This window comes from Poromitra crassiceps (assembly GCF_964638095.1).
Source record: "Poromitra crassiceps genome assembly, chromosome: 22".
NCBI lineage: Eukaryota > Metazoa > Chordata > Actinopteri > Beryciformes > Melamphaidae > Poromitra > Poromitra crassiceps.
The window spans coordinates 7,365,138-7,387,330 of NC_139647.1; the positions used below are offsets into that span (position 1 = coordinate 7,365,138).

At 42.7% G+C, this 22,193-nt stretch overlaps 1 protein-coding gene across 1 annotated transcript in view; it reads left to right on the forward strand.

The window, feature by feature from the left end:
- eys (eyes shut homolog) overlaps positions 1 to 22,193 on the forward strand; it is a gene marked incomplete at both ends in the record, with an annotated part of 311,891 nt that overhangs the window by 161,171 nt on the left and 128,527 nt on the right. Inside the window, 4 exons of the mRNA XM_083658278.1 lie at positions 3,779 to 3,976; positions 8,858 to 8,979; positions 19,773 to 19,894; positions 21,842 to 22,101. Coding sequence (XP_083514404.1) covers positions 3,779 to 3,976; positions 8,858 to 8,979; positions 19,773 to 19,894; positions 21,842 to 22,101 — 702 coding nt within the window. The remainder of the gene's footprint in view (positions 1 to 3,778; positions 3,977 to 8,857; positions 8,980 to 19,772; positions 19,895 to 21,841; positions 22,102 to 22,193) is intronic.

Consider the following 22,193-nt stretch of genomic DNA (forward strand, 5'->3'; position numbering starts at 1 on the left):
TAGTGTTGGCAGAGGTACAGTATGCGCTCTGGATCTAGTTAACTTTGTTGTCAAACTCTCCCAACTTCTTGTCAAACTCTTCCAATTTGAAAACTCTCCCAACTGACCTATTGGGTAGTAACCAGCTATGGCTACTGCCAGCCAAATGGTTCAGACATGCGTGTATATAGTTTGATTGCAGAACTCTTGAACCTAATACAGTAACAGCATTATATATATATGTAAATTTCCTTTGCTCATCATTTTTACAATTTCTTTGAGATTTCCCTATCCTTAATGTTGTTTCCCCTACTTTTTGTTGTTGCTGTCGAGTTTGTTTTGCAGAAATTATCAGAGGTAGGAAACCGATCCCTTGTTTTGTGTTTGATATGCTGGCCTGATTGCTGTTCTGCATGCTTACATCTTCTTAAGATACTTTCTATATGTATGCATTGTCTTTCTCTGTTGACATTTTATACCTTTTATGTGCTTTAGAAAAGAGTTATTTTATTTCAACAGATGACTGTTTGATGCATGAGCAGAATATTATAATGTGGGCACTTTTAAATGTCTCTATACTTGAAGGAACAGAGCTTCTGCACACCTAAAAAGGACAGGTGCGTCGGAGGAGGGGAAACCCGACTGAATCTAAAGAAAAGGAGAACTCCCGCACAAAGAAAAACGTTTCATCAGATTCATACAGAGTCAGAGGAGGGACCCAGTTAAATAGGCAGGTAGACCTGTGTGTGGACCAATCCGGTCACACTACTACACCCTGGCGTCATAATTGGAGCCAATTGACCTGAATTGGCTGGTATAAAGAAGTCTTGACATTGCCGTAGCACTAAAGCAAAAGAAATGACACAGAAATAGCAATAATGTAAATACACGTCATATACAATAAATCCAACACACTTAATTAGTAATGGCAGGTAGGCTATCAAAGCCTATAGGAAGAACAAACACAAGCCAGAGTAACAGGGAGAGAAAAATAGGCTATTTAATATAATTAAAATAGGCTATGATTCTGGAGGGAACTAGAGGAAATCTTCCTAGAATATGTCCCGTGTCTCTCTGAAGCTGCCCGTCCAATCGCGGCCTTCCCCTTGTGCGCTTGCCTCTCCTGCATTTTTTTTTTTGCCTTTTTTGCCTTATACTGATTCACAGAGTCTTTTATAGCCTGGTCGATGTTGTGCTGAAGCACGTGAATTAAAGACAGAAATTCAAACACAAGAAGAGTGTCTCAAACAGCAGTTTGGAGCTGACTTTTCAACCATCGACCAGGCTATAAAAGACTCTGTGAATCAGTACTTACTCTGTAAGAATTTCATGAAGGTCTTTGGACCCAAACGTTTTTCTTTCCGTTAATAAACCTTTTTGCAAGTGGAGACAGTGTGCGGGAGTTATCTTGTCTTTGTAATGTCTCTATACTAAAAGTTTGCTCAAACAAATGGGCTGTTAAGATACACATAACTGGCATTTCTACCTTAGAGACTACACACAACACCAAATCAGCTTGAACAATTTTATTGATAAAAAGCCTTTGGCGGAGGGCCCCTTGACCCAAGGGGGATCAGCCACGTGATGACTGGTCTGCCGTGAGTTTGGCAGGGACGTCAGAACCCTCCCCCCTTGGGAGAAGAGGTCTTCACCTGGTGGTACTGGGGTGGAAGCCGGGGAGGTGGTGGGTTGATGCTGCTGCAGCACAGAGGAGACAAGAGCATCAGACAGGTAGGAGGGAACACCCCCTTTTAAACAGCCCGCTTGGAGAGATGGCAGGTTGTCATTGGATAATTAGTAATGATGATGTAACTAGTTCCGTCTCTGGTAGAACTTCCGTAAACTCTCATGAGTGCTGAGTTTCAGTTAGTGCATTCATATTTACTAACTGCTACAGCATATGGTCACAGGGGTGCTTTTATCACATATTTTTAAATAGGATCAAACATGGCAATCAGAATTGAGGACTGGGGCTATCCATTTGATCAGTTTTGTTTTGTTGCAAGCATTGTTTTGTGTGTGTAAAATATTCTGTCTCTGAAAGGAATGGAATACAAATCTCTAAGGATCAAACCCATTAACTCTAATCCAGTCCCAAAATGTGTGTAAAACGCCCTCCAGAGAATTTAATTGATGTGTGCATGTAGGCCCTATATTCCATGCTTGTAAATTCTCTGGTGGCTTGTGTTTACCGTAGTGGTCACTAACCTTCTGTTTTTTTCCACCGGAAACTATTGCATGTTGCATGCTATTCATAGACGAGAGGAGCAAATCTGACACTGCAGCAGGCTCTATGTTTTGCCTATGCCCTAATTTCTAAGTGTTAAGCAACAGAGTGACATTTGACATCACAGCAGAATAAATATATGATGTTGATAAAAATATATTGTAATCCACACAGAAGTGTTTGTCACCGAGAAAAAGTCATGAGGAGTTTAGTTTAGTTTAGTTTATTAGGATCCCCATTAGCCATTACACAAGGCAACAGCTACTCTTCCTGGGGTCCACAGTCAAAACAAACAATACAGATACATTACAAATATGCAAAGTAAAAGACAAAACACATTTTAAAATCATAAATTTAAGACAAACAAGAGAAAACAAACAAAAACTCACTCAACCTGGTTCTAAATGCAGCATATGTCCATCCAAATAACCATGTAACCTCCATCACAATCTTCCTAAAATACTATATACAGTATACAGTCATATAATACTATAATATAATACATCTACCTATAGCCTAACTAATACATTACTATCCCGTTTAGCAATCATTATCTATCATCTGTCCACCCATAGTACATCCTTATGTTATATAACGTCTAACTATATTACTACATTAATTACTATCAACTCTATACGATATCTAGGTGTATAATCACTATTTCTAATACCAGTTCCATTCATTGCGTATAATTAACTAGTTATGAAATTATAAAATGTACTTTTAGCTTCTTTTTAAGTCTATATCTACTTTCTATATTTATAATTGTAGGAGGTAGAGTATTTGAGGTGCACTTCGTTGGGAGCTACCAGGTAGAGGGGGGATAGCTCACCTGTGCCAGTATGAGCTTTTAATTACATTACAAAATGTATCAACAGGATTGAGTTTTGTTGCTATAAAAACTATCATGCTTATTTTAAAAACCAAATTGGCGAGTTGATATCTCAGACCACATAGAAAATAGATGTTGATTGTTGAAAAAACGTTTTATTTGATTTAAAAACGGCATGCAATCTATAATAAAGATTGGTTGAAGGAATCATACAATAAGGGTTTAGTCCACATGTGTCAAACTCAAGGCCCGGGGGCCAAATCCGGCCCGGCACCTGCTTTTATGTGGCTCGTGAGAGCTAGCAATGAATACAATTTGCACAATACAATTCTTCGCAATATGCTTAGAAATAGCTATTGTTAACTTGAATAGTTGTAGGCTACTAGTTGTCTCTATTTTCCATTGTTTTCCCTATAATTCTTCTTTCAGATCTAGTTATTAAGTATTAAGTTATTACTAAAAACAATAATAATCGAATCAGAGGCGATGATTAAATATGAGAACACGTTGGCTAGATCGTGTTACATTTACAACTGGCCCCTTTGAAGGCAGCTATAATGCTGACGTGGCCTGGGATTACATTGAGTTTGATAACCCTGGTTGTAGTCTTTAATACGATCACATAGTCTGTCTGTTGGCTGCTGGCTGCTCCTGCTATATGCATGTTTGTCTCCTCCTATAGTCTGTCTGTTGGCTGCTGGCTGCTCCTGCTATATGCATGTTTGTCTCCTCCTCTCCAGGTGCTAATTGTGAGTTGCTGCCGTGCGAGGCCAGTAACCCGTGTGAGAACGGGGCGTCGTGTGCAGAGGAGTTGGATCAGGACCGCTTCCCTCTGGGCTTCCGCTGTGTGTGTCCCCGTGGCTTCACCGGCCCGCGCTGTGAAACCAACCTGGACGAGTGCAGCTCCAGCCCCTGTCTGCACGGCTTCTGCTACGATGGTGAGAAACACATGCTTCAAGTAGGGGGTGGGAATCACTGATGCCCCACGATACGATATTATCACAATACTTAAGTCACGATCCGATAGTATTGCGATATGCTAATATTGCGATATATTGAGTATTGCGATATATTGTGATTTATTACATTTTTTCAACTGCAAATGATGTCCCAAAGGTAAAAACTTTGTCAACATCTGTTTTATCTAATCAGATAAAGTTTCCAGTCTGTTCATCTCACTTCAATCATTTTTATTGGAGCAAAATTGTCAAGCAGACAGACTGACCAACACTGTTATAAAAGTCTGTCATAAATGTTGCATGCACTTGACATTTTGTATAATTAAATGTCACGATACTTGGCATTCGATACGATACTACATATTGCCCACAAAATATCACTATACTATGCTGTATCGATTTTTTCCCCCACCCCTAGCTTAAAGCCCCTGGAAACTGTGATAGTAAATTATTGATTGATTGTTTATGATCTATGGCTCTTCACAAAACCCACATCCAAAATATCCTTCTAAATATGTGTTACAGGTTCGGTATACATTCATCCAATTTCATTCATTAACTTAGCATCGTTCGTTGTCTAGGCGTTTCTACTATTACACCAATAACTGTAACATGAAGGATTGAACACTGAAAGGCTGATTTATCCATTGACATGCCCAAGCCACTCACCCAAACTTTAGCTGACATGGCCTTCTGGAGCGGTGCTGGCCGGTCCCGAGTCCCGACACTGGGCCAGCTCCACTCGGTTGTATGCGTGAGGAGGAATCCAGGATAGTCCCATAAGTGGGACAGAACATAAAGACGGTAAATAAATAATAAATAGTGCACAACGAAAATATCAACTAGCATAGGCTAACAAGCTGCCCTGTGGGCCGTGGCCCTGTCTTCTCTGTGAGCTCCACTCTCTCTATCTCTTTCTCTCTCTCTCTCTCTGGAGTGTGCTGGTACGGCAGCCCTTTTAAGTACGCCTACGGCAGCCCCGTAGGAACAAAAAAGGCGCGGTTTTTCCTTATAAAGGAACAAACTTTATACACACGGTCTGGGAATGCTTAGCTGTCTCTTTATTTTGGAGTGAAGTTGCCAGGAAGATGTCCGGAGTGTTGGGAGTCGTGTTGTTGTTGAATGATTTGACTGGGTTGAAGCTATCGTTGAGACAGAGGCGTTGGCTGTTATTAGGGCCTCACTGCCGCAAAAAAAAAGATGGTGGCTCAGCGATTGAAGGCTCCTCACACTCTTCCTTTGGAACATCGGACCTCTTCAGTGGTGGACCTGGCTGTCATGGAGATGTGGGTGGGCCATATGCATGGTGCCAAAGTCGAGTATATTACGGCGTGGAATGCATTTGTTGGGGCCATTGCGTGAGGCCCATGGGCATCTTCATGATAGTTAGGTTGTGGCTTGTTTTCTTTTTGCTATGTGGTGGAGACTGTTAGTGACATGGGTTGATAATATAACTTAATGTGTTTGTTGATGGGGGGGGGGGGGGTCCTGCGGGGAAGGGTTATTTTATTTTTATTTTTATATTTTTATTTATTTATATTGTAAATCAATAAAAAAGATCACAAAAAAAGCAGTGAATAACAGTGTTATGAGAGTGGCGTTATTCCACCTGATGTGAGGGTCTAGGTCTAGGACATTACCTGCTGTAGTAGGCTTGATTAGTTCCTTAACCTAATTGAAAGAGGAAATCAATTAAGTATCAATAGCTGTGTTTCCATTACAGTTTTTCGCAAAATAATTGCGATATTTCGACAATTTCGACAATGTACAATTGCGACTTGTAGGCGTTTCCATTGAAGTTAAGTTTGAGTGACGGCGCACACACCTGAACGAAATTCCCCGTTGCAGCAGCTACCACAGTGATTACGCACGGGGATCTGCCCCAAATCCCGTCCCCTGCATGCTCAATGCAAATCACAACATGCAGTTACAACGCATATAAATGAGCCTGATTATCAATTCAAAAGAAAATGAGTGTCAACATATTGCTGGCTGCAGTGAATGCAGTGAGCGCGAGAGGCAGAGGAAAACAGGTAGCCTACAACTGCGCGCACACAGACAGGCAGCCTGTCACCAAGGACCGATTTCTGTCATTAAACATGATCTATTTTCCCCAGCTCCGCTTTTGCACAACACTCGTCTTTCTGCTAGGTAGCGTTGCTTAAAAGTTTTCCACTTGCTGCGGAGGTTTTGCCACGGCTTATCGAACCGTTTCTCCCTCATTTTCCTTTCATTTTCCGCTCCGTTTCCAAAGGGGAAGATGGGTCACATGACATGCAAATGCGAAAAATGTGTTTCCATTACACTTTTGCGATAAACTGCTATATCGACACGTCTGAAAAACCACCTCATGAGAGCGCAAAAACTTTTTGCGATATTTGGGAGGTTTTTCGAAATTTACGTGTTTCCATTACCCACTTTCTATTGCGATATATAGATTTTGCGCATTTCTGAGAGTAATGGAAACACGACTAATGTTGTGTTGTCATTTGAATAATGGATGATAAATTACAGACTTAATACAATTCAAGCGTCAGACAGAATACTGTTTTTCTTCCTGTGGCTATCCAATAAAGATTGTACCCCCGTATTTTCCATCTCTAACATAAATGATTAAAACACTCATAGATCATAATGATGGCTTCAAAGTTGAGGATCGCTGATGACCAATTGTTGGATTATTATGATATATTTCCATAAGGGTAGTATTTTTATCTTTTCTTTTTTCTTTTATTTCCTTAGTTTATTTATACGAGGGTCAAATTGCACAGAAATCGCAGTGAGATATTGTTTTGTTATCCAGTGGTTCCCAAACTGGGGTGCGCGTACTCCTAGGGGTGGAGGTACTGTACTACAGCGGGAACTTGAGAGAGACGGGGGAAATCAAAAAATGTAAGAATAGATCATGAAAATAAATGAAATGTTAAAATAAATCTGCTCAAGAGGCACTAATTGCAAGTCTTTCACTCCATGTCTTATTTTGTAATGTTAGATTCTTCAAAGGTGGGTTATCATTCATTCATGGCATCATATGCTATAGTTTTCTCTTGTCGTCTTTTTCAGCAAAATGTAGTCCGGTAAAGGGGGTACTTGGATTCAGAAATCAGGGAAAGGGGGGTACTGAAGGCAAAAAAGTCTGAGAACCACCGATTATACAATTCATGAAATTGCTGTACACCAATGTAACATCCATCTTGCCGAGTCCAATTCCTTTTCCCTCAGTCGCAAACTATTTACACTGTCGTGTTACCTTCCACAATTCTCGACATTTCTGATATATTGCCATTCTTGTTTAAGACGGTTTCAAAAAGGTTTCAAAGGGAGCAGTGGATAACTATCCAAGGCTAGCTGCACTCTGTATGACTGCTATTACACGACAAGACCTTGGCCAGCTGTCTTGAATAATCTCGAGTGCGGCCGGCCCGGCTCAGGTAGCCGAAGCTGGGCCTCTCTATAGGACCTATTGGCCGGTGCTCGGCAGCCACCAGGGGACAGCAAGTGCATAGCCACAGTGGCTACGATGAGTAATGCTCCTGCCACCCAGGACCTAAAGCGTTTAATGAGAGTAATAGCGGCTACACGCACCGAGACAGAGTGACAGCACAGATTACCTGCTAAATCTTTGGGATAATGAAGAATCCTGGGAGCCAGACTGAGGATGTAATAAATTCACTCCTGTAAGAACTCCTCGTGTCACTGGCTGCCTATACACTCGCTGTTGTGCTGGAGGAACCGGGAGAGAGGCATCCCCTCCTTAACATCATTAATGATTCGAGACAGAGAGGGATGGATTATTAGAGGTGGGGAAATTCGGACTTCTGACGGGAGGAATCGGCACATCGGGATGAAGAATGGCTCCGAAATGGGCTCTCTCCGTCTGTCGCACGTCGCCTCTTTCTCCCCCTTATTCAATGTGTTGCCCACAGAAGCTGAGAGAGTGGAAACCAACGAGCCTCTCATTGAGAAAGAGTGGGATAAGTGGCGACAGACAAAGTAGGAAAGCAACAGGAGAAAACGGGGATTGAGAGCTTCGGGCAGACGGGTTTATTTAAACATGTTTTAGAGTCTTCAATTCCCTCTGATGGATGGAGAAGAGGTGACCTAGCACATTGATTTGACAACGCGCTCGGGGGGCCCTGTCGTCGCAAACGCGGTACTTTAGCGTTTGCGCTCGTTGCGCGCAATGCAAATTGACCCTGCAGGTCAGTATTGTCAGGGACCCTGCAGGTCAGTATTGTCAGGGACCCTGCAGGTCAGTATTGTCAGGGACCCTGCAGGTCATCCAGCTTCTTTAATCTACTCCCCCTGGGCAGACGCTACAGCTCTATTATTAAATGTTCCACCGCTCGATTTGCTAAGAGCTTCTTCCCAAGTGCGGTGCGTAGTCTGAACATCACAATTCCAAATGTTAGATCTATGCACTTGTCTCGACTACCTAGACCATGCTCTTTTTGTTGTTGTTTTTCATTTGTATAAGATGTCTTATACTGTTACGCACCTGTTCTATTTTTGTCGGATCCCGCATACATCTGACAGATTACATGCAGTGTGGGTCTGTTCGCAGCCGTATCGCATCTGTTCCGGAGGCGGTGTACATTAGCCCTGCTACTGCATGCAATAACGATTCTATGCATAGGCACTACTGTATAAATTTGAGCTGGATGACTCGGGCCTATCCACACGTGTATTTGTCTCTTTGTCTCTTTTTTTTAAACTCTTTTATATGGTATCTAAATGTTTTTACATGTTGTCGGTGTGATTTGTTATCTATGATTTTTAAGCTCTTTGCACCCCAATTCCTTCTTCCAGTTTCTACTGCAGATGGTAAATAAACTGACTCTGACTCTGTTCTTGTTTCAGTTGTGGATGGTTTCTACTGCCTTTGCAACCCTGGTTATGCTGGGCCCAGATGTGAGCAAGACATTGACGACTGTGTGAACAACTTGTGCACCAACAACTCAATATGCAAGGACCTCCATTTGGTAAGTAGACGGTGTTTTATCTTGCAATCCAAGCAGGTGACACAACCGTTATTGAAATGGGACAACAACCTTGCCCTAAACAAAAACAAAAAACTGATTCGAATTATTTAGTTGTTGAATAAGTAATCACCTGTCAAAAACGTGCAATTATAAACATTTGTTCTCTGTAATATTCCTCGCCTTTAAACCAAGGTCAAATCAAATTAAAATCTTCATGAAATGCTGACAGAACTGAATGAAAGCAACGTTATAATATAAATACAAATGACAACTACAATAAAATAATATATATCTTTTTATATATATCTCTATATATCCCGCATGGTAACAGCTCCACCAATACATTGCCATGTATTCACCTGGCATACCGGTAATCCAAGTCTCCACAAGCCTTGACATGCCAAGTTTACTTGAAAATACTTTATTCAAACCCTGTTTTTAGGTGAAATATAACCATATGTGCAGCTGGATGTGCCGATTTATTCTTCCTCGAGCACCTGGCTACAGTGCAGATTTCAGCTCCAAAACTGTGTGTAAATGACGTCTTTTCAACTTGGCATCTCAGGGCTTGTGTTGACTTGGATTACGCCAGGTGAGCAGTATGGAAGCTATCCCTTTGGAATAATCTGATCCTGGCAGTGAATCAAAACAAGCTTGTTTAGTGCAGTAGGGGCATGTGGGGAAAACAGCTGCCAACTGAAGCGATCTTGGTCAATACCGCATCAGTTTCAAAGATTTCTGTTCATATTGCTTAGTTATACATAAAGAAATATGAAAATAGGGTCCAGGTTGAAAAATACCCAAATTCTCCCTTAATGCATCTCTCTATAAGCATAAGACATAAAACACTGAACATGTCCTTCATTTTGAGTTGGTGTCTCTACGAGTCAAAAGTATTCAACCCCACTTTAAATTGTATTTCAATCATGAGAGACCAGTGGGTAAAATTTGACAAGCAAGCTTTATTCACAAATGGCATGGCAACACATTTTGGCATAATGACTCCATGGTAAGATGACCCTCTTCTTGTGGTGAGAGAGGAGGGCATCTGCTCAGTCTAGGATAGAGAATCACCCCCCCCGTAGGGAATTCTTCAGGAGTCAAGATGTTGGTGGTGGACTGGGGAGGTGGGCGGGGTGAAACGCAGCTCCAGAGAAGACGATCAGCCCGAGTAGGTACAGCCACCACTAAGGTGAACGGCCAGGCAGAGTCCGATGACGCGCTGACCATGGCTATATATACTGCCACGTCATAGGCTCAGCAGCGACGTCATAGCGGACATCATATTGACACAGGGGCTGATTGGCTATTGAGGACGGGGTGATGAGTCACGAGACACACGTCATAACAGACGGCACACTTGACTTATGTTGAGAGCTGATTGATATTGTGATATGAGGTAACGTGACTGGTCTCCATCTTGAAACTCGGTCGAGACCAACATTACTGATCTTTTCAAAAAGGATTTCTTTAATGAATTCAAGCTGAAACGAAGAGACAAGAAAACAACTTTGCAGTGACACTCCAGTTTGAGTAAATGCATCAAAATGTCAATGATTACCATTGAGATGTCGCTGGCTACAAATCCCCTGGAATCCATCCGTAGCCAATTTACCTGATTGGACATGATTTAGTAACTGATGTAGAAAAATGTAAGTTATATTGGCTTTATTTCATAATCAATAGCTATAAAGCAGATACACATAGTTATTAGATATTACTGCATAATTACACACTCATATAAAATCTAAGACAGACACCCTCTAGCGCACATAGCTGTGGCCTTGGCCGCAGCCTCTGCTCTTGTTTTCTCTGCTACAGTCAAAACATACATAGATTGTACCAGAACAGAGATATAATAACACAAATCCTTACTGTACTCATGATCCCTGCATCTATCTAGTCCTGATTTCTCTATACATACATACATACTTTTTTTTTTTTTTGCAAAGATATGTTTATGCTAATTACATTTTTGTAACATTTTGTAAGACGACTTCTTTTGACTCCTGGCTCAATTATTTGATATCAAGTCGTTTCTTTCCCTCAAGTTGTCAGCGTCTATTTTGGCTCAGTAGAGAGGTGCTGGTTAAGCGGGAGAAGAATGTATTGTTAAATTCCATCCACATCCACATCCTCGTCGCTGAAGTGGTGCCTCCTCTGGCCTGTTTGGAGGGAGGGCAACTCGTTGGAATAGCGTGATCCTCCCACGTGCTATGTGTCCTACCGGTGAAGCTTCCCCTGTCAGGTGAAAAGAAGCGGCTGGCTAACTGCCCATGTCTCGGAGGAAGCATGGAGCCAGTTTCGGCTCTCCCCAGATCGGCAGAGGATGGAGCAGCAACCAGGATAAATAAATTAAAATGAGCACTAATGGGATAAAAAAAAATCGGGGGGGAAATTAAGAAAAGAAATTCCATTCTACAACAGTAACAAAGACAGATGTCTATACAAGATCCCACGGATGACAGTGTGCACTATGAGTCATACTGTACACTGCTGCATACTGTACACTGTTTCAGAAGCAGAATCTACGATCACTGTTTCTGCTCTGCCATACACTGTGACAGAGCAGAAACTACCATCACTTCTAGGTATTTGTCCGTATAATTCAGAGACAGAATTATGAGGCGGCAGTACAGTAGATCTGCGGTTAGGGTTAGTTTTCCGTATAGAACAATTTCTACACACAATTGGGAGATGACAAATCCTTCCTTTGATGGAAAAAGTGATGTTCCTCCCAGAAGGACAGCAGTGAGTGCAGCACCTGGTACATCTGGGCACTCTGGCCAGAAGTAGAAGCAGAAGCTAAAAGGCACATGAAAGACTTAGAGCACGAGGCAAGAAGGTGCTGATGGAACCAAAATGGAACTCTTCAGCAGAAATGCTGCAAAGTGCTTTTTCAGAATCAGAATCAGAATCAGAAAGACTTTAATGATCCGCGGGGGGAAATTGGGACAAGTTGCAGTTGCTCGCACTCAGGCATGAAATATCGACATAACACAACATAGCATAACACAGTATCACACAGTATCTCCCTAAACGTAAAAAACAGTCAATAAAATAAAATACAATAAAATAAAATACAATAAAATAAAATACAATAAAATACAATAAAATACAATAAAATAAAATACAATAAAATAAAATAGGTGCTTACTGGAATTAAATTAAATCAAATTGCACATTACGTATCTAAGGCACAGCTAACCTATCGGCTGACTCAGTCTCAGAGAGACTGAGTGTCTCCGAGGGAGAAAGCAGGCACAACTCACCGCCCATCTAGCACTAGCATCTAGCACTAGGGGTCGTGCTAGGTGGGCGGTGAGTTGTGCCTGTGAAGTATGGTGGTGGGAGCTTCACGCTGTGAGGGGACTTTGCAGCAGCCTGGATGGAGGGAACAATGAATGGAGCCAAATGCAGACATATCGCTCTGAAGCTGCTGCTTGAGAGTGCCACAGACCTTAGATTGGGGGTGACATTTTATTTTCCAACAGGACAATGACCCCAGGCATGCAGCCAAGTCAACAGTGGAACAGCTTTCCGAACAAAAATGTGAAAGTCCTTGAGCCCAGCCAAAGCCCAGACTTGAATCCCCGGAATGACTTAAAGATATAATAGCTGTTCACAGACACATAGTCTCAGTAAATATGCAAGGAGCAATGGGAGAACATCCAGGTGTGCTAAACTGATAGAGATGTATCTGGGAAGACTCCTAGTTGTAACGATTGCCACAAGCACTTTTACAAAGTAGGCTATTGCCTCGGGAGGTTGAATATTTTATTTTCAGTTATGCATGCAAACATTTCAAAAATCACGTTTTCACGTTGTCATTATTTATTGGGTATTTTGTGTGTAGACTTTTGATAAAGCTCAATTTAATCCACTTATTAATTCAGCCCGCAACGCCACAAAATGCAGGGAAAGTCAAGGGGGTTAACGTTTTTTTTTTCAAGACTGTAGTCATGGGAATGTGCTCTGATTCTGGTTCTCAGCCATTTGGTGCTTTTTATTCAGCTAAAAACATATCCTTTTCCTGGCTCGTACTGTACAGCAAGCATTTGGTCTGCGACTTTGCTATGCGCATGTTTTACACACACACGCGCACACACACACACACACACACACACACACACACACACACACACACACACACATACACACACACACAGACACAGACAAAGGCATTGCTGGGCCGGTTTGCGCCCCGTAACGCGTGTCTTATGTTGGATTTCGTTAATGCAGCTGTGGGCGTGCCCCATACCAAACCAGGCGTGTCCCCACACTGTGGGCGTGCCCCATACCAAACCAGGCGTGTCCCCCACAAAATGCTTGCGTTATGCTATCGTCCGTATGCGTGCACATTCTTTGCGCTTAGACATCTGAAAAAAGCACCTCTTATTGCAAAAAAAAACCGCCGCTGTGCCCGAGCGCAGCAGGAACGTTGCCTCGGCGCACCCGGCACATGAATTAAAGTTCTCAACGGTCCAAAAATAACCCGACCCAACCAACCTGAATTCATTTAACCAGGAGGAGGGGGAAAATAGAATAGAATAGAATAGAATTCACCTCATGTAGCCCCGCCCACTATGACCCAGTTGTGTTATGACTTCCTGTTCAAAACACCATCTGTTTTACCTGCTCACTGTACTGTCACAGGAAGTGTAAACACAATAGGAAGTCACTGGCTGACCACTGTGTTGGAACATGAGGTGAATAGATTAGATGAGAGCAGTTGGCACGGCTCAAATACAACGGGAACGGCAGAGCTGTGACACTTGTTGTTTTTATTTTTCATGTTAATGATGTTAGCCTCATCCTGCAACGTTTCTTGAAATTCCCACCAAGTCATTCAAATGAATGTGATGGATTACACTGGACATTTGACAGCAGCGTTGTTGCCATGTTTGACATGCAGTTGTGTACAGTCAGTAAGTGAGTTGTCATGGTTACGCATGGAGCAGATTGCTCAGTGGAAACACTTTAACTAACAGGTTTAGCCCAGCGCGCGTCAGTGGAAAGGGGGGCTATTTGTTTTGACTGGGCTAGTTTGAATGGGAGCCGTAATGAGTGTGGGATAGTGTAGGAGCCACATCAGGGGGCAGATGCAAATCCTGACTCATCTCTTCCAGTGGAGACCTCTAGTCTCACAAACACATCTCAACGTCTCAACCTTTCTTCAGCTGCTACATTTCCTCCCGATATGCAAATGTGTTGTACTGCTTTTGAGCATGGTTGGGTGGGAGAGCTTGACATTTAAAAATGTAGACTTCAAATTGTCTTTCTTCAGCAGTCACGTGTTAAACGCTTCCACTGGTGCTTAAAAGAAAAAGACAAACAAACAAATACATACATGCATACATAAATAAATAAATACATAGATACATAGATACATACATACATACATACATACATAATTTATGGGTACTGCAAGAAACAAATGTACTTGTTATTGTTTGACTAGCAGGTGGTTTCATAAAGAACCCTAACCCTTACAGTGCTAGCAAGCCATTAGAATACCTGAAGGACAAAAGCGTATTTTTTTTCACAGCCAACAGGCTGTCCGTGGGGTCTTAAAAAGTATTAAAAGGTAATAAATCAATTTCACATAAATGAAGGCACTTAAAAAGTATTAAAAAGTCTTGATCGCCATTTTATGAGGCAGTAAATAGTGTAGCTATTTTTCTCAATGTGAATAGCCTATTTGTCCAAAGAGTTTGTGTGATAAAAGTTAGCCTGAATTTATTTATTTTGCTCCTCACAACTACTACAACAAACTACTAAACTACTAAAACAGTAATGCATAAGTGTGTGTGTGTGTGTGTGTGTGTGTGTGTGTGTGTGTGTAGTACATTTTCAGTTCAAGTGTGTCCCTGATGTAACCGGTTACAGCTTGAAGTGGCGTTGAGGTCAAAATATATTGAAAAGCTCTTAAAAAAAGGTCTTAAAATGTATTGAAATTAACTTTAGATTCCTGCATATACACCCAGGAAAAATACAAACAAGCTGTCAAAACCGCCCGAGCACAGAAGCCCGGTTGAAACATGTACAATCAGATTTTCTGGGATAAACCATACGATTCCAAAACCAAAGGCAAAAGGACACTAAATAAGAGGTGGGATATGAGCTAACGAAATTTCAACCAATATTTTCTTCTTTTAGCTGTTGGTTTTCCTCAACTCATTATTCAAATAGAGACAGTTTGTGGAAACCCCTTTATACACAGCCTTGTTTATTCCTCTCTGTGAACACCGTGTCCCACAGAGCTTGCGCTTATTTTGGAGAATTGCGGTCCCTGAAGGTGACTTAGCAGCAAAAATGAGATTATGTTCTATTGCCAGGGGTAAGGAATAGCAGTCTGGAGGTATCTAATTTATCTTGCGATGACGGCATTTCCCCCCACCACCACACGGCCTGCAGTGTACAAATTATATCAGACAAAGTTTAGCGGCTCCCCTCCAGCGTGTGAAATACAGATTAGCATGCGTTCGACCAGCTCACCAGGACCTTTTAGACAGAATGTTGGCAAAGAGGAATCCTGAACACCCCTTGACCATATGACTACCTTCATTTTGTATGCAAAGATGAATTTAAATTAAACCAACGCCTCGGAAAGTAATAGACAACAAACCATTCATCTCCTCCGCCGTGATTAATTATCATAATGCAGATTTTAATGACGAACTAGAGGACAAGTAGTCCAACATTCTGTACAGAGGAAGAAAGGCTGAAACAGAATGGACTTGGGGAGGGAAAGTCTTCATAGCAAGGGTTTGAGCAAGGAAATTGTTATCTCTTTCTTTTTTTCATATTATCTTTTTTATTTCAGTGATAAGCCAACAGGTTCGAGCATCGTACATTGAACATTTTTGTTTTTGATAACAAAATAATGGTAATCACGAAGACAGCAGAAAATAAATTCATACAAAAAGGACAATACAAAACAAGCAGTCAAAGGAAAATAAAAATAACTGTGTAGCAGAGAACCAGAGGGACTGGTTCTCTGCAATAGATGTTGTTTTAGCAGAAGTGCGTTCTGTATATTTTGATCAAATCAGTCCAACCTTCCCACCATAAATCAAATACACCCGTCTTAAGTCTCAAGGCAAAAGTTTATTTTTCCCAACATTATTTTAAACATGTATTTCTCAGAAAAGCCAAGGAGGCATCCTACCCAGGTATAGGACTTGAAAACAAAAGTCAAATCTTGATCTCTAGAACCTTTTCCATGCTATCTCTTATTGTTTTCCAATACGGGCTAATCCCAGAACATTCCCAAAATATCTGATGGTGGTTTGCTCTCTCTGCCCCACAACCACTCCAGCAAGATGTCTGCCTCCCCTTGGACTGAACCGGTGTTATAAAGTATCTGATCATATTTCTCCACTCAAATTCTCTGCAGGACAACGAGTTAGTTGACTTCTTTTCGTTTACTGTTTCCCGCTCCATCGAGAAAACAAAATTCCCTTCACTTTTCTTTTATATCCACCTTATTTTTGAATGTTCTGCTGTAAAATGATTATGGGGGCAAGGTCCAGTCTAGAAGGTGACTGATTGTTGCAGGTGGCAGAGGGTCTGCGGCGCTCGTACTCGGCGCATTTCTTCGTCAAACTCCGACGCTGGAAAAAAGTTTGCTTGTCACAAAGAAACTCGTTTGACGACTTATTTGAGGGAATGTGTATATATATATGTGTAATAATGTTATCTATCACATCCGCTAACCTGTTGCTCTTTGGCCAAGCTGGACGTGATCTGCTCCCTTCGCCTGCAGCTTTGAAACATGGTTTACAGACGGGCTATGTTGTGTCTGTGTGTCAGCCACGTAACGGGGGGGAGGGGGCTGGGAGGATTACACCGGAAGAAGCGCCCATATTTCACGTAAGGCATCATGGCAGCTAGAAATAAGGTGGATAGGATGTGTTCACCCCACTTAGCTCCTGAAGGCTGTTGTGAAGTTTAGAAATAATTTTAAGGCCTTGGTCAGCTCTGTGCGCCGAAATAAAAAATTCTTAATATCCCATCGTCAGCCCCCAAACTCTCCAGTTCCTCTTTGCTAAATAGTTTATCAACGTGGTGTCTCAGCTGTAAGAAGCTGAAGAAGTCCTGGTTGTCTAAAGCAGAAAATGTTGAAGATGTTGCTCCTTCAGCTCCTGGAAACTTTTAAGTGAGGAATTCTCAAAGAGATCCAAGTAAATATTTTAAGAGGTTTTAAGAGAAGGGTCTAGCCATGGGTTAGGATTTTCCCCAAGGTGCTGTTTCAATTCACTATTACCAATAATACCCTGAAGTGGACCCCTGGTGGGATACTGACACTCGATCGACTTCCATATCGCTGAATCCATTTATTTAGCAGGGGTTTGATCTGAGCTGCTTTATGGTACGTTTTTAGACGAGGGAGAGCTAAAGCCCCTTTATCCCTATAGGAACCTGGAGGGTCTTACATCTAACTCTTGGTTTCTTTCTCAGCCGGAATCTGGAAAGCCACGTGTCCTGTTATCTCTTTCTATCTAGTATTATCATTTATATAAAAACAGCATAGATCTAGAGATACATCCGGACAAATATAATATTTAAAATATGTGTGGTGGCCTGGGAGAAGCCTTCACATGTTGCTGCTACACATTGTTAGCAGCCTTTGCACATCAGGGAAGCCCCCACTCTGCTAGTGTTCAAAGCACGCCTCAAAACTAATTTTTATTCATTGGCTTTTTCAGCCTGAGTGTGTTCATCATTTTATGTGACACTTTGTTCTTTGTTCGTTGTTTTTGTACTGTATGATTGTGGTAGGCCTATGCTATTCGTTTTTGACTTGTACAGCACTTTGTTTTTAACCTTGTTGTTTTTAAACGTGCTTTATAAATAAAGTGGATTGGATTGGATTAGTAATGAGCCAAAGAAGGTTGAAAATGAGTTTTCCAGGTATTTTGAGATTTGAAGTGATTTGGTTACTTTCATCTCTGTAGTACATAATGGCAAATAATTATTTTTATAAAACAAAAGGGGAAATATTTATTGTTATGGTTGTGGTGGAATGCCACTATAGAAAATAGAATGCTGTGGAATGTTTGAAGCCATTCTTCTCACGTTTTACTTTTAGACACAGAACAGATTAAAATAGTCTGGTCTAGTCTAGTCATTCAAAAAGTTATATATAGGGGAGAGTTTCTTATTTAACGCCAATTTTAATCGTTTTTTTTTATTATGTGTATATATGTGTATACATGTAGATTTCCTTTTTGTTTTTTACGTTCGAAATAAATTTTCATTCATTCAAAAAATGAAAATGTCAAGATTTCCACCATGTGAAGGCTTTTTGCAGCATATTTCTTTGTATATGAAACTGAAAATGTCTTACATCATTTCCATGCTAAATCTGCAGTGGTAATATTGTCTGGTGGATAAAGGCTTGGATCACATATCTTGAATGCAATGGGAAAACAGGCTTGCATTATGATACGGAGGGTGGGTGGTAGGAGGAATACATCATGGCAGCAATGTGAATATTTAAGACAAGCGTGACTCTTCCATAGTTTTCAACAGATTTGTACAGGAAAAATATTCCTGTGAGTGGGAGGTTGTAATATAGAAAATAAAACAGATTGAATTTAATTAAGTATATGAACCATTGCACCACGTATTGAATTGTGATAAGAATAAGAAATGGGTAAACAAATGGGTAACAGAATGGCCGTTAGGTTAGAGCAGCTGGCTGGGGGCAACCAAGATGAGGACCGCAAGTTCGAGCCCCCGTGTTACCTCCCGCTTGGTCAGACGTTCCGACAGACACAATTGGCCGTGTCTGTGGGTGGGAAGCCGGTGGGGTATTATGAGTCCTGATCGCTGCACTAGTGCCTCTTCTGGTCAGTCGGGGTTTCTGTTCAGGGGGGAGGGGAACTGGGGAAGAATACCGTGGTTCTCCCACGCGTTAGGCCCCGCCGGTGAAAAAAAACACGATTTCACGATTTCAGACGGCAGCCCGTCTTTATTGTCACACAACACACTATAACACATGCATCCGGCCACAACACACACTCATGCTGACGGTGGCCGGTGAAATATGTCCTCTGCATTTGACCCATCCAGGCTTGTCCTTTCCTCCAGGGGGCAGGCCAGGAGCAGTGGTCGCTATTTCTTTCCAGCGCCCGGGGACCTTCATTGGACCATCATTGGACCAACTTCAGATGTTGTCGTCACTGGTCGGATGACGATCTTCTGCATGTTTTTAGTGGGGGGTTATGTACGGAGGAACCCCCTGGGGGGTACGGGGAGAACATGCAAACTCCACACAGAAAGGCCCTTTCGACGAGATAGCCCACCTGGGCAGTAGGCACTGAAGATATGGGGGGGTCACAACTCCAGCGCACACAGCGTCCCAGGTGGGAATCGAACCCAGGACCTTCGAGCTGTGAGGCGACAGCGCTTACCACTGCCCCACCGTACCCCCTCAGCCGTCCCCTAAAATCCTCGCCGTCAAAAGAAGCGGCTGGTACATTCCTCCGATACAGCACATGTATCGGAGGAAGCATGGTGCTAGTCTACAACTCTCCCCAGGATCGGCAGAGGGGGGTGGAGCAACGGCCGCGACAGCAGGGAGGAATTAGCCAAGTACATTTGGGGTCAGAAAATCTGAGAAAGGGGGGGGCGGGGCTTCTCCTTGGTGAGGATCAATATAATAAACACAACACTGTTACCTCTCTATTACAAATGTAAACATACAAGGGCAAGTGAAGATCAACTCTGTTTTAGAGTGTGTCGCTGTATTTAATTGGATGGTGTTTCTCCTCCTGTGTTTGCAGAGTTATGAGTGTGTGTGCCACTCGGGCTGGGAGGGACAGTTCTGCCAACGAGAAATTGATGAATGCCTCTCGCTGCCGTGCAAGAACATCGCCACCTGCACAGACCTCCTCAACGGCTACAAGTAGGTGCACGAGCAAGGCTGGAGGGCACGGTCCTCAGGAGGCGCACCCACTCACTTCATAGATGCAGCAGAGGAGAGAGCAATATGTCCTTCCGCTGAGAATGAATTGCAGATGGCAGGTAAAACAAATGAATCAATCAACGACTCGCAGCATGAAAAGGTTTCGGGGGGGATCTGTGGCTCGACGGAGGGAATGGCTGCTGTGCTGTATCTGCTGGGCTATAGTGCCCCGCTCTCACTGGGGACGCCTCAAAACAGCTTCAGGTGCGAAGGTTGGGGGAGAGAAAGAAAGGATTGTAAGGTGGAGTGGTTGGTTGGCGGTGCTCGGGTGCTCACTGCCACCAAGTGGAATATTTAGCCTTCCTTGAGAGCAGATCTGTCAGACACACTCTTTCTCTCCCTCTCAATTAATCCCCACTCACGGCTCTAACCTCATGTGTCCCACACTCACAATTAAAAGCTGCTCTGACCAATAGTGCCATTAATCTGTAAATCCGCCCCACGCTTTCTGTCTCGCACAAAGAACCAGGAGGGAGGGGACCATCGTAGTATGGACAGTACAGTACACATGTTCCACTGTGTCTGTCTCACACAAAGAACCAGGAGGGAGAGGACCATCGTAGTATGGACAGTACAGTACACACATTCCACTGTGTCTGTCTCACACAAAGAACCAGGAGGGAGAGGACCATCGTAGTATGGACAGTACAGTACACATGTTCCACTGTGTCTGTCTCACACAAAGAACCAGGAGGGAGAGGACCATCATAGTATGGACAGTACAGTACACATGTTCCACTGTGTCTGTCTCACACAAAGAACCAGGAGGGAGAGGACCATCATAGTATGGACAGTACAGTACACATGTTCCACTGTGTCTGTCTCACACAAAGAACCAGGAGGGAGAGGACCATCGTAGTATGGACAGTACAGTACACATGTTCCACTGTGTCTGTCTCACACAAAGAACCAGGAGGGAGAGGACCATCGTAGTATGGACAGTACAGTACACATGTTCCACTGTGTCTGTCTCACACAAAGAACCAGGAGGGAGAGGACCATCATAGTATGGACAGTACAGTACACATGTTCCACTGTGTCTGTCTCACACAAAGAACCAGGAGGGAGAGGACCATCGTAGTATGGACAGTATAGTACACATGTTCCACTGTGTCTGTCTCACACAAAGAACCAGGAGGGAGAGGACCATCGTAGTATGGACAGGACAGTACACATGTTCCACATTTGGCAGTATAACATTACAATCAGGAGCGATAATCCCTAGAGATCCTCCTCTATTCCTTAGTCATGTGAATAACAACAAAAAGCGCACAAATCACAACAGGCTTCATACTGTATATAGTGTAGTGCATTTCCATATTGCATATTTGGCCACTGGAGAATTTGAATTTACTGTAAAAATGTCTGATTTAAAGTCTCCTAGTTAAATAATATGTGTCATTTTGTGGATGCTGTTATCCAAAATAAAGCGCCCTACACTACGGTGCCATGAGGACATCCAGCCCCCAGGGGGACTCAAAGACTTTAACCTTCAAGATGACATCCCCAATCACTGACTTGCATAACCACTAATGGGATACTGTGTGTGTGTGTGTGTGTGTGTGTGTGTGTGTGTGTGTGTGTGTGTGTGAGAGAGAGAGAGTGTGTGTGTGTACTATTATGTATTGTATTATTTGTATGGATGAATGTGGGTGTGTGTGTGTATATATTTTATAAATAATTATGACGTGTGGGTTTATGTGTGTGTCACGTATTGTATTATCATTATGGACGTACAGTATTTGGGTGTATGTGTGTGTGTGGGGGGGGAAACGGTAAATGATTCAGTAAGATGTGAAAATGCCTATTGACTAATGTATTTATGATGAATTGTGATATATGCCAGAAATAACCTCTATGCCATATCTGCTCTGTGGCGTTTGCAAGGTGCTTGTGCTCAGCGGGCTGGACGGGTGTGGACTGTGCAGACGATGTGAAGGAGTGCGAGTCCAGGCCTTGTCTGAACGGAGCTCAGTGTGAGGAGTCGGAGGCACCTGGAGAGTTCTCCTGCACCTGCCCACCCTTCTTCAGCGGCCCCCTGTGCAGCCAGCCGTACGACCCCTGTGAGCCTCTCCACAACCCCTGCCTGCACCGGTCCACCTGCCTCACACGCTCCAATGGAACAGCCATGTGCCGATGCCCAGCTGGTGAGCTAGCACCTCTTCCAATACAGCCTCTTAGCTTTAGGCCCCACTTCTCAGCATGCAAGTGCACTATATTGTCCCAATAGGTTATAGGA